General features: G+C 50.6%; 1 protein-coding gene across 1 annotated transcript in view; it reads right to left on the reverse strand.

Annotated features, from left to right (window-relative positions):
• Positions 1-1195: 1195 nt before the first annotated feature.
• Positions 1196-13619, reverse strand: part of FAM222A (family with sequence similarity 222 member A) — an 87869-nt gene continuing 75445 nt past the window's right edge. The window contains exon 3 of the mRNA XM_083583898.1: positions 1196-4420. Coding sequence (XP_083440024.1) covers positions 3138-4420 — 1283 coding nt within the window. The 3' untranslated portion in view covers positions 1196-3137. The remainder of the gene's footprint in view (positions 4421-13619) is intronic.

The following is a 13619-nucleotide window of genomic DNA, read 5'->3' on the forward strand; positions in this document are numbered from 1 at the left end:
ATATAAATTATCTATTGACCTTTGCGGTTGCCAAGGAAATACCCTGGACTCTTAATCCTTTCAGAAGATAAATAAAAGCCGCCCTATGTCCCAAAGTCAACGGAAAAAGGGGTTTGGGGGATCATTTTCTACAGGGAAATAACACCACAAGGCGGGAGAGAAAACTGTTTTGTAATGATTCACCATTATAACATTTTCCTTGGTGTGGTAAAACTGTGGTAGACGGACCTCTATCATTGAAGAATTCGCCATCTATTTTCTGTTTTTTCATCAAAACAATGAACAGGGGTGGCAGCACTAGCAGAGGTAGCTCAGCATTCAGTGTTGACACTTTCCTCTAATTTACACATTATTCTGAGGAGTACAATGCAAGCTTATCTGGAGCAAAACATGAGGGAAATCAGTGTTTTAATTATGGGGTCAATGCTGAATCAAGCAAGGCACAGCTAAGAGAAGCAAAATCTCACAAAGAAAGAGAAGGGGATTAGGAAATGTTGAAGAAAACATGGCTTCCAAATTGTGTGGTAATATTTTGCATGACTGGAGAGAGGGAGCACATGAGGGGAACAGCAAAACTAAAAAATGAGGGGTGACGTCTTATGCCGTACGAATCTTCAGAATGTCAATAAATCAAGTTATAGAAAAACCCTCCCTGCAAAAGTTCAACACTTCCTTATGAAGACTCATTTCCAAATAAAATGACACACTGGGGGAAATCTGACACACCAGAAGTTTGACAGAGGATCCATCCTCAGCCCCCTTCCTTGGGGTGATCTGGCTCTCCCCTGCGGTCAGTAAGGGCAGAAGCGGTCTGCTCCCCATCTGGGGACCCACATGTGCTTTGGTGAGGCTGTGGGGCTCACCAATGCTTCCTCAAGCACCACGTGCGTCTCGGGAGACCCAGGCATGCCTGCTTCTTCTGCTGAAATGGGTGGGAAACTTCCTTTGTGGACGGAGGAACTCCACGTGGCCAAGGGCGCTCCCACCAGGGGGCCAAGGGGGTCCCCCCCTCCGTGTGACTTGCCCTGCTTCCTCCCCCCACCCACTGAAAAACAGGAAGGGAGAGCAAAAGGTATACAAGCAAATTCCAGAACCAGACAGCCAGTGAAAGCCCAGGTTTAATTTTCTTTTTGGTGGTGGTGGGGTGGTGGGTAGGGGGGGGGGGTAGAGAAAAAAGAAAGACAACATCCAGAGACATCGTTTGCTGTTTTTTTTTCCAACTTTTTGTTTTCTCTCATTTTTAAAACAATATAGTGCACAATGCACTTCTCACAGTAGAATATAATGGTCACTTTTTCATATAAAAAACACATTCTCAGAGATTTGTAAATGCACTTAGTGCTGGAACAGGTGGTTAAGGACACAGTACCTCTATATTCAGAGCACAACCCCTTTTGGGCCACTCTTATTTTTTCCTTCTTTTAAACAGTGGGGAGGGGAGGGAGGAAACTCCTCTGTGATTCCCGCAAAGCAGGTCCCTTGAATAAAACTTATTAAAACATAAATTACATGGGTTGAATGACAAGAGCAGAAGGAATATTTTTGGAGAATTCTTTTTTTAAAAAAAGGAAATTAAAGTAAGCAAATTATAATATGCTGGAAAGAAAAACTAAACACTGGATGCATTCAATGGGATTAGTCCTACTCCTCTCAGCTGCAACCTGCCTCTCCAACAGTAGACACTGCCAACAACGAAACCGCATGTGTTGCCTGAGAACCCATAAGGCGCCTGCAACTTGATCAGAGCAGGTGGAGGCGAGGAGTTGTTGTGTAATGGACACGACACTGGCTGGGCTGAGGAGAAATCTACGCTCACCTCCAATTCTTCTGAAATCATTTACGAACCCCACTTGTCCCGCCGCCCAGCCACGCTTCTGACCTGATTTAGACCTGGGTCCAACCTAATGCAAAAACCACGAGCCACAAGCCAAGCTGCAGGGGGACCTATTGCGTGACGTCACATGGGCCCTTGTGGGTCCGATTCCATTAACTTTTTGGGAGAAACAAAAATGGAGCAAGTCTTCTGCTTGTGACATTTCAGAGGTAAATTAGTTTCTTTCCTGCACTCTGCCCTTTCAAATTGTGCATCCGCAGGCAGGTGCAACACAGGTGGGCTTGAAAGAGACAGAAATAGTCAAAATGAACGGCCAACGGGGGGGGGGGGGGGCTGGGGGGACGACAATCCTTCCAAGATGGCCTCTCATTCTTTCTAGCATAACTTCCTGGCTGAATAGGCTGGCTTCCCAGACAAAAACAGGCAATGCAATATTGCCATTAAAAATAATATTAATATTAATAACAATAACAATAAAATGTAAGGTTTTAATTTTAAAAAATCACCTAGGGCTATGCTGACATAGGGCAGAGGGACTCCGTTGTGTAGCAGCCAAACGCAGAAATGTACAGTAGATTCAACTAAAACAAAACAAAAAAGTCTCTTCAAGTTTTTTTCAAGTGTTTTCTTCTTCCTTCCTTAAATAGGCTTCACACCTTTCCCCAATTATTAGCTTTAAATCGAAACAGTGCAAGTTACAGACTTCAACTAGAAAGTAGGCAAAGCTACACAACTAAGCCACCTGGATGCCTAGGAGCAGGCTGGGGAAGGGGCTCGGTCCACTCCCGCCCACCCCCTCACCGTGATGCACGTAAAGCTCCCACTTGAACTCAGCACAGGACAGAAACTTCTTTCTGGGAGAGGGGAAAGGGACCCCTCCACATGCAAATCCAACTGGTCACAGACTCATACTCACACGCCCCTCTCTCTCTCTCTCTCTCTCTCTCTCTCTCTCTCTCTCTCTCTCTCTCACACACACACACACACACACACACACAGAGCGAAGCCTTCTCTCCCTGGATTAGCAGCAAAATTGGACAGCATCTCCCTGTTCACATTCTGAAGAAATAGAAACAAAAACTTCTGAGCTATATAGACAAGCAATTTCCTCCATCCCAGGGCAGCCGGTTGCACAACCGAGTCTCTGGATGCTGCTGCCTGCCTCTGCCTGCGTTCCTCGGGGCCCCTGCTTGCCACGGCCGTCTGGGCCCTGGCGGTGCTGGGGAGGGCAAAGCAGGGGGAAAGGGGGGTCCGTAGCTGAAGCGGTTTGCCCTCCAGGCTCAGAGCAGAGTGCCGGCAGCTCCTATCTGTAGACGGGCAGGCGGATGTGGGCGTGCTGGTGGTCCAGGAGCCGCGGCACGGAGACCGTCTCGTAGCCCTTGCCCAGCATCTGCTCCTTGATGCACGGAGGGTGGATGTCGTTGATGAGATACTCCAGCGACTGCAGGCTGCTGCTGAGGACAGAGGTATTGCAGAGCGTCTTGCTGGGCAAGCTGGGCAGCCCGTCTGAGGGCTGGACGCCCAGCTCGCGGTGCCCGTTGGCCAGCTCCGGGGGGTTGTAGCAGTCGCTGTTGGGAGTGACCAGGATGCTGTTCCAGGGGGGAGCAAAGTACTGCCCCACTGAGAAGTTCCCGTGCATGCCCACGCAGTTCAACGGGGACGAGCTCACCTTGTCGGCCGTGCCCGTCATGGGATAGGCACGCAGGACCCCGGCGCACACCTCAGGGGACTTGCTGACGGCGCCCCCACCCCCGCTGCCCGCACTGTACATGCGTAGCTGCTGCTGCTGCGGCTTCTGCTGCTGCCAGAGCAGGTAGTCCATGCCGTCGGGGTAGAGGCTGGCCTTGGCACCAAGGTGCCCACCACCCGGGTGGGAGCCTGCCACCAGCTCAGCCCCCTTGCGGCAGTCAGGCAGCACGGCACCCGCGTACGCCACGGCTGCACCCACCGTCGCCATGGTGGCAAATCCGGCGGCGGTGGCGGCGCCATGCTTGGCGGGGCTGGGGTTGGCTACCACTACCCCTTGGCACAGCGGCTGGCTGGCCTGCGCCTGGCATTGCTGATTGATCTGGAAAATGATGTTCTGGATGGAGGGCAGGTTGGACTGGGGCAGCGCCAGGCTCCTGCCAGCGTGCGGGATCGTTGAGGTGGGTACCGTGACGTTGGGGGCCGCGTGGGCCTCCATCTGCTTCTGGCTGCTGTGGTAGCCCAGCTGCGCTGCGCAGGAGGGGCCTGGGGCTAAAGTGCTCGTCACAGGGTAGGGGGCAACAGCCACGTGGGCAGGGGACATCTTAGTCCGCTTGCCCTCCGTGCTCTTCACCACGCCTTTGCTGGAGGAGGAGGAGGAAGCCTTCACGATGGCCAGCAGTCCCTGGTAGCCGCTGGCGTGCACAGGGTAGGGGCTGTAGCGCTGCCCCGTCGTGTCGTACCCGTTCACTGTCCGGTTAAGGTGCTTGTGCTGTGGGACCCTGATGTTGGCGGGGAAGATCTTGATGGTGAGGGGGCTGTTGGCCACTTTCTGCGCGTAGGCGTCCAGTTCAGCTGGGCTGGGGTATCGCGGGGAATGCAGGGGAGCCATGACTTCACCTAGGACACAAAAAGGCAGGCAGCAGCGTTAAGTGGGCAATCGCCTATTTATTTCGCAAATAAACTGCTTTTTAAAAAAACACCTTCAAAATTGGTTTATTCTCTCCGTAAACCATTGCTTGTCAAAAATTAACGTTGCCAAATATTTTCGGATGATACCAATGTCAACATATTGTCAGAAGAATCAGTTCAAACAGTTATTGCAACTCAGCTGGAAACAGCCCAAAATCTTACGCTGGATGCTTGGTGCCCCTCACTCTGGGATAATGGAGAAGATTGTGCCTAATTTGTGACTTCAGGAAGGACTGAAACCTCCAGATACTTTTAATGTGCTTTGCCCTTTTTGTATTACATATACGGCAGATCCGTCCTTCTGAAGACCACGCCAGCCCCCGTCAGCCTGGCCGGTGGTCCAGGGGGTGGAGGAGATGACCCTCCAGGGTCCCTTCCAATTCCACATTTCTATGAGTAGCTGGCTCACTCTTCTGAAATGGACCACAGCAACCAAAAGAAACACACGACCCGCCCCCCCCCCATTCTCCAAGCAGCCTAAATAAACTTGGTGTGGGGAGAGGAAACATCTCCTTAGCCAAGGAGGGGGGAGGGAGGGAATCTCTCTCGGAGATTGGATTTAAACTACATTATACAAGCAATTTCATGGGTGCTTTACGCTACTATGAGAGCTCCACACACACACAAAAGGGAGGGGGATTCCATTTACCAGCTATAAATCAGCACTTCTTATAATGAGCACAAAAATGTCACTTTTATGCAATTTTACAGATGAACAAAACTGGCGAAATTAACTGTGGTAACCTACTGTAGTCAGCAAAAGGCAGCGCCAAGAAGGGGTGGGGGGAGCAGAAGGAGAAATTATATATATTTTGCTCCTCTCAAACTCCCTTCTTGAGCAAGTTTCTGCTATTTCTGGTGCAAAAACTCATTTGTCGTTCCCATTATACTTTCATTTGGAGTTTATCTTGAGTATCCAATGAGCCACCAACTGTGAAAATGATTAAATCTACAAAATCTATCTAATAGATGGAATAAATTAGGTGTTTGAAAAGGCTGCCTCTGAGAGAGGGTGGAAAAAAGGGGAGAGCTGCTACCAAGTCATTTAAAAACAACATGCCAAGTCTTTCTCGGGGCTTTGACCGTCTCCTGCTCGCCAAGGGAGGGAGGTAGACCTGAGGGACACACCGGCCTCCTGGCCTGTGCTGCTGCTCTGCCTCGGCACCCGGCTCCCGGCTCCCTCCCGCGGGCACAAGAGGCCGGAGGGTTTTAAAAGCAGGTTTGTATTCCATGATCCATGTGTTCAAATCCTTGCTTGGCCTCTTCGCCTAACCAACCTCACAGGGTTTTTATGGGGATCAAGGAGGGGAGTGCCATGCAGGCCACCCTGAGCTCCTTGGAGAAAAAGGTGTGATATATATGCAATATATAACAGTAATAATAATAATGAAAATGAAAAGTTGGTTCCCAGGAATGGAGAGGCATATCTCCAAAGACGGATGTGAGACACGACACAAGAAAGAAAGAAAGAAAGGCAGGCAGGCAGCAGAGGAGCAGAAAGAAACTACAATGGCCGGCTGCTCCTTATACCATGGCAGGAAACCAAAAATACCTCTAGCCCCCTCCCCCCAATCTCTCCCAGTGGCTACATTAAATCCAGCTCAAAGGACTGGGTTTTAATTGACTTAATAGACTCGTTAATAACAATGTCTATTTAAGACACCTGTAAAAAGCCCATAACGTTAATGTAATGGGGAAATGGCCAGTGAACCCATTCGCCTCGCTTCTCAAACGACCTGCTGCGGTGGGTTTTAATGGAAGCCTGCGATTAATGGACTGGGGGAGGGGCAGCTGCTCAAGTGAAGCGCACGTGGACAAGCACACATTTTGCACGCAGGGTGATGCCACGTCCTGCTGTTGTTCTGAGGACGGCAGATCCGCCCTAGCTGTGTCCTGCTGCCACAGCCAGGAAAACCAGGAAGCCCAAATAGGTGGGGGGGGGGTGTCCAAATGCTCACCCATTTTAACCTGGAGAGCTAAGAATGAGCTAGATCCACGGCTGCATTTGAACCAGGGGTTCCCTTCCCCCCCAGCCCCCCCGTGCTTCTGGTTCCATAAACTCCTCCCCAGCACCCCCTATCCTACAAAAAGCCCCTGTTCAGAACAGTGGCCTGCACAACCCGCTAAGGATTTGCTGAAAATCCAATGGAAACTAAATCAAGAAAACGGATGAACTTGATCCAGTGATGGCAACTTTCCCAAGCCTGACAGCCATTTACACCTCCAGTGCCCCCTGCCACCCTCTTGCCTCTTAGCACACCCCCCCCCCCCGGTAATCCCACCCCCCTCTTTGGGCACCACTGATCTACACAGCCAACTGTCCCAGGATCCTTTGGGAAGGATCAGCCTTCTTGGTCTCTCAAGAGCTATGAGTTGTGATAACGAAGGATAAAGCCTTCTGCTTCCGAGGCAGCCTACCTCAGAAAAACCAGGTGCCAGGGATATCAAAGCAGGGGAAAGTTGCTGCCTTCAAGCTCTGGCTGGCAACATCTCAGAAGCATGGACTTTAAGTGGCTTTCTCAAATGCCACGCCTCGAAGATGGTTTGCACCAACATCTCCTCAGCCCCAGTCAGCAGGAGACAAACATATCTGTAAAGCACCAGGGAGGGGGGGGGAAGCTGCTCTAAAGCATGACATAAATTCCTGGTGTCCCTGGAAAAGGGTGGCAGCTTAGTGCTCTGCACATCCGTTTTGCATCCCCTGAGTATCAAAGGCCCCTGCATAAAACCCTGGGGACCCTTCTGTACTAATAAACCCATCTCTGGCCCTGGACCCAGGATTAACTGCCCTGGCCACTGAAAGTGACTGAAACAGGAGAGGGCCTTCTTGGTGGTGGCTGCTCCCTGACTTTGGAGCTCCCTCCTTGGAGAGGTTTGACTGGCTCCCTCCTTGTGGAATAAGACTTTCTTATTTCAACAGACTTTCAGGATTAGGCTGTTTTTAAGGAAAGGATTGGTGCTGCAATGTTTCTATTGTTATGATTTGTAGTGTTTTAATAGATCGTGTGCATATAGTTTTAATTCTATTCCTGTGTGGTTTTTTCCAGCTGTTTTGATTTTATCTATAAGCCGCCTTGAGTCCGTTGGGAACAAGGCAGGATATAAATAAATAAAATAAGATAACAATAATACCCCATCCTTGTTCGCAAGAAGCTGCTAGGTCTGCACTGCCATGCACAGAAGCCTCCACTGAGGGGGGGGGGTTTGAATTGAGAGGAGGTGGAATACTGCCTTGTCTGAGCATGCAACAAAGACAAGGAGGATTTTAAGAGGTTACTCTTAAATGAGGCCCTCTTGACGTTGTAGGGTTGACGTTCCTGTACTTTGTAGGTAAAAGGAAGGTGCTGCACAGGCCCCCAACAACACCCACCTCTATGGGGCACCTGAGACTCGGATTTCCAAAATTATGGCTATTTTCACCATTGTTTATTAAATTTGTAAAACACAAATTTAGGACACAGGCCCAGGACCCTCCAGAAGAGCCCCAGACTGTCAACTGTGGTGTCAACTTAATACGAGTAGCCAATTCAAGGTGCTATGGTGGGTTTGCTTGTTTTTAATGTTCTGTTTATGATTTTAATTATTACATTTATTAAATTTCCACACCACCCTTCATCCGTAGATCTCAGAGCAGTTCACAACATAAAATTATCTATCAATCTCCTTTATTGGCATAGAAAAATTGTACTGTATACATGGATTAGAACACAACAGAGTTAACAAAATATATAAGGAGATATGTTAGGATAAAACTGTCCAGCCATAAAGTTACAAGATAAAAAACCCACAAAATACGTAATATAAATAAGAAGAACAACAACAACCCAATAACCCCCGCTCCCATAACACATTTAAAAGGGCATCGGGTGCCAATCAGCCAAAGGCCTGGTTAAAGAGGAACGTTTTTGCCAGGCGCCTAAAGGTGTATAATGAAGGCGCCAGAGTCTCCCTGGGGAGAGCATTCCACAGACGGGGAGCCACTGCAGAAAAGGTCCCGTTCTCGTGTTGCCACCCTCCGGACCTCTTGAGGAGGAGGAGGATCTCAGGGTCCAGGTCAGTTATATGGAGAGAGACGGTCCTTGAGGTCTTGCAGTCCTGAGCCGCTCAAGGCTTTATAGGTCAAAACCAGCACTTTGAATTGGACCCGGAAACTAATTGGTAGCCAGTGCAGTTGGACCAGGATTGGTGTAATGTGCTCAAACCGTCTTCCTCTGGTGAGCAACCTGGCCACCAAATTTATGCACCATCTGAAGTTTCCGAACCATCTTCAGACGAAGCCCTACTTATAACGCATTTCAGTAATCTAACCTAGAGGTTACCAGAACATAGAGAACAGTAGTTAGGCTGTCCCTGTCCAGATAGGGGCGTAGCTGGGCCACCAGCCGAAGCTGATGGAAGGCACTCTGGGCCACTGAGGCCACCTGAGCCTCAAGGATCCAGGAGGACCCCCAAGCTACGAACCTGCTCCTTCAGAGGGAGGGTAATCCCATCAAGAGCAAGCGATCTCCCACCCATCTGGTCTAGGGAACCACCCACTAACAGTGCCTCTGTCTTATCTGGATTGAGCTTCACTTTGTTGGCTCTCATCCAGTCCATGACTGGAGGCGAGACATCGGTCCAGCACTTCCACTGCCTCACCTGCAGATGTAAAGGAGAAACAGAGCTGAGTGTCATCAGCATATTGCTGACAACGTACTCCAATCCTCCAGATAACCCCACCCAGCGGTTTCATGTAGAAGTTAAACAACATGGGGGATAGGATTGAGCCCTGCGGAACCCTACATTGAAGGTTCCACGGGGCTGAAAAGCATTCCCCAAGTCACACCGTCTGGGAACAACCACCCAAGTAGGACTGGAACCACCGCAAAGCGATGCCAGCCACCCCTAGTTTGGAGAGCCGCTCCAGAAGGATACCATGGTTGACTGTACTGAAAACCGCTTGGAGGTTGAAGAGAATTAACAGGGACACATTTCCACTGTCTTTCTCTCAGCAAATGTCATCATGCAGGGCAGCCCAATGTCCCTTAGCAGAATCTATTTTATTATGATGTCTGCACAAGTGTCCTGAACCTTCTGTTCATTTTATTCCAACTTCAATAATGTGCTCCACACAGTCCTTGTCCTCTGCTTCTTTGTTATTGTTTGTTGCCATTTTGAAAAAAATCAATAAACATATATTAGAAGAAGAAAAAACACCCAATACAACACAACAGAACAACTGAGGGTCTGACTCAGAATCAGCAACTTCCTCTGTCTCTTGGCAGCTCTTAGCATGGAATGACAAGCTAAATCCTGTCTGTGTACAACACCTGCACTCAGAGAGCTGCACTGGTTGCCAATGCGCCCCTGGGCCCAGTGCAAGGGGCTACTATTAAAATGTGAAGCCCTTAACAACTGGGGATCAGTTTACCTGCAAGATTGCCTTACCCCGAATATGCCCACTTTGATCTGAGGTGCCACATAACACACGTTCCCAATTTGTTAGAAATCAATCTTCTAGTGTGGCAGCAGCCACACACTTTGGAACTCCCTGCCTGAACTCCCTGAACTCTTTTCGGAGCCTGCTAAATAACATCCTTGTTTAGATAAACCCACCCAGACATGTAGAATGCTGATGTATCTTTTAATCTATTTTTAGTTTATTGCTGATTCTATCTTTCAAATGTATTGTTTTTACTGCTAATTTTCTTGTTTTATTCTCTTTGGAAATGGCTTTAAGTGCATTAATCTTCCGAAATAGACAGATAAATAAGAGCACCAGGTTCTGGGAAGCAATTGCAAGGAATGTTTGACGACCTATGACTTGCTTGTGAGCAGAGGCATCAAAAGAGGAGAGGCAGACCTCTTTCTTGGAGGAGGGGCCTGTTATTAACCGTGATAAGTGAAGACGTCGCCCATAGTCAGAGACAGCCTTCCTCATTATCAGTGCCTTATGCTCAAGACAAATAGTTGGAGCAGATGACCCGTGGGGTCTCTTCCAACTCCACCCGTCTATGATTATATGATTTCGTGGGAGAGCCGCTTGCAGCACCTGGACAGCTGCTGAGGGGCCCACCTTGCAGGGCTGGCGCCAAGGGCGGGCATGGCCAGGCATCTGCTGCAGAGGAGGCGGAGCATTTTGCTCAAGGGCCCTTCCAAAGCCAGGAGCCAACACCTGCACCTTGGCCCGCCCAGCAGCACCTGCCGTTGGGAACGGAGCCGGGGACCCTCGGAGCCTTTGGAGGTCTCCAAGGCAAGACACGTCTTGGTGTCTTCACCCTGACCGCTCTCTGTGAGGATTACGGCCGCATCACGAGCCAGCAAGACAAATATAGCCCAGGACATCCAGCTGCCACTTGATCCTTGGCTGCCAATATCTCGTCAATAGTCTACCCCAAAGGCCCAGCTAAGCCTATCACTTAGGGAGGAAAATAGCCTGTCTGTCTGTCTAGGCTGGGCAGGTTCTGCGGCTGCAGACACAACACAGGCTGAGAGGGAAGGGAGGCCTCCCAGAGGAGCCCCCCAGAGGCAGGCCAAAGAAAGACTTGCTTCTTAATTGCTTCCAAGAAGCTCAGGGTGCTCTAGGTACATGGTCCCCCACCCCCCGCGTTTTATCTGCACAACAAGGTAGCTCAGGCTGAGAGAGGCCCAGTGGGCTTCATGGCTGAGGACGGATTTGAACCCTGGCCTTTCCCAGGACTGCACCACACCAGCCCATGTGCTTGTGGACTGTGGTAGGGAGGGCCAGGGAGCAGGAAAGAGAGGCTGATCTGATCACAGAGATGACGGCTGGCCAGTTCCACCTCCCTCTCATCCTCCAAGCCACCTTTTCCTTGAAGTCTTTGGACACACACAGGGGTGCCAGCTTGAATAAAATATTGGGGGGGGGGGTATGTTCAGGTAAGCCCTAACCCACATAATATGACACGTCACACGCACACCATTTGAATGGCAATGCCTATTAACTGGGGGTGGCTGGCCCCCTCAATTTTTTTTGGGGGGGTGAAGGGACCTCGGCCCCTAGGAGTTAGCTCCTGTGGGCACATGCCAAAGTCCTCACAGTGGGAGCATGGTCAGATTGGCTGGGGCCGACATCTGGGGGGCACCTGGCTGGAGAAGCTTGCCATCTTGCATCCCTTATTTGCAAATAATCTTCAGCATGCACCACTGCGCTGAACTCGAACCCTCCTCCTGACCTCGTCTCCTCCCATCTCTCGACTGCTTTTCCAATGTCAAAATCCAAACACAGTAACCTCCTTGAGGTCTTCTTGTCACAATGCACATTAAGGGTACAAAGATAATTACAAGCAACAATTAGCAGTAGCAGGATGCCGCTGCCGCCATCCCATGGGAGGAGGAACGCATGGCAGTGAAGTCCCACCCCTTGACTGCTGCCCCCCTTCCTTCTCAGCAGGCATTGCCCACAGGCATCCAAGCAAACCTTCCCAACCCCTAAAAGGGCAAGAACTGTGTTCTCTTCAGGTAAGGCAAGTGGAGATTCTCAGGCAATTGCATTCTGCACTTTCCCGACACGCACCTGGTGCTTGTTTGGATTCTGGGCTACTGGCCACAATGGCTATGTTCTGCCTCCATCGTCAGAGGCAGCAGTGCCGGAGGGGAGAGCGCTCTTGTGCCCGGGTCCTCTTTGCAGGCTTCCCTCAGGCACCTGTGAGAACAGGATGCTGGAGTTGGTGGGCCCCTGGCCTGAACATCAGAAGAGCACCTGCTGGATGAGGCCAGCAGCCCATTCTCTATGGGAATCCTGCAAGCAAGAGCAACACTCTCGCCTCCCATGGCTTCCAGCAACTGCCTCGGACCCTGGAAGCAAACCATGACCACCCTGGCTAATAGCCTTCCAGAGCCCTCTCCTCCTCCGTGATTTTTGCCTAATCTTCTTTCAAAGCCAACCAAGTTGGTGGCCATCCCCACTTCCTGTGGGAGGGAGTTCCATAGTCTAATGATGTGCCGTGTGAAGAAGTTGTTATGCCTCAGTATCCCTGCTCTGTTGGGCAGAGCAAACAACACAAAAGAGACATTGCCTAGAGCCCCAGGAGCCCTAAACATCTTCCAGAGGAGCCAAGCTCTCTGTATGATCTCTCCCAAGAGCTCACCCTGCAGGAATGCCCTGCCACACTGTGGACTACCCAAGGGCAGTGCTCGGATGGGGGTCTGCCCTGTGGTCTGGCTGCTGCCCAGGGCTAGAGGAGGACAAGGTCGGCTGCCACCCCAACCACCCTCCGGACGACACATCTGCATTCCCCTCCATGCTAGCGCGGCTGTCCTTGGAGGAGGAAGCATGGCAAATACTCAATTAACATGACGCTAATTAACTAGTGACACTCGCAGAATCCCTAATGAAAATGGCTCCCAGTGAGAGGGCTGGCGGGAAAGGTTCCCGTCTGGAGGTGGGGGCAGCGGGGCGAGTGCCCGCAAGGTCAAGCTCCGTGGTGCCCTGCAGGATCCAGCTGTGCTGTTCCAGCGCTTCTGAGCCCCACAGCCAGAGGAGGGCAGGTAGGCCTCCCCAGCACGGAGGAGGAGGGACCGGCTGCGGCCACTGCGACCTGCCCATTGCAGAGGCAGGAATTGCACAAACCGCTCTCCTGCTCTGTGTCACAATGCTGGTGAGCAACAGCCGCAGAGCCACACCTGAACAACGGAGGTGCCTGGCCTCCCCAAACAAGCAGCTTGGGTTCATTTGCTCTGCAGGCATCATTCACTGGGGTGCATGGCTCCCTGTTTGGGGCCTGGATTGTGAAGATTATTCTGTGTCTGTTTCAGATCAGACTAGATGGTCCCCCCCCCCTTCCAGCTCTTAGGAATCTCTGAACGATGCAAACTCTTCTGTGCACTTATTCCCTCTTTTCAAATCCCCGTTGACTTCAATGGGATTTCAAGCTGGGGTCGTGAGTCGCCCAGGCTAAAAGCTATTAACATTCTACTCCCAGGCTATCCAAATCCTGGGCCAAAAAGAGCTGAACCCTATGACCCTGAATAAATTATGTCTTTAATTCCTCTGATTTTGCATAATTTATTCCATAGTTCTTTACTGACTTGCATAATTTAGCTTGCTTTTCCCTAGCCTTCAGGAGGGAGGGATACAGTACTGAGAAGGGCACTGAAGGGCTGCCCCTCTGACCGTCAGTTGCTC

The sequence above is a fragment of the Podarcis filfolensis genome, assembly GCF_964270895.1.
Source record: "Podarcis filfolensis genome assembly, chromosome: 13".
Lineage (NCBI taxonomy): Eukaryota > Metazoa > Chordata > Lepidosauria > Squamata > Lacertidae > Podarcis > Podarcis filfolensis.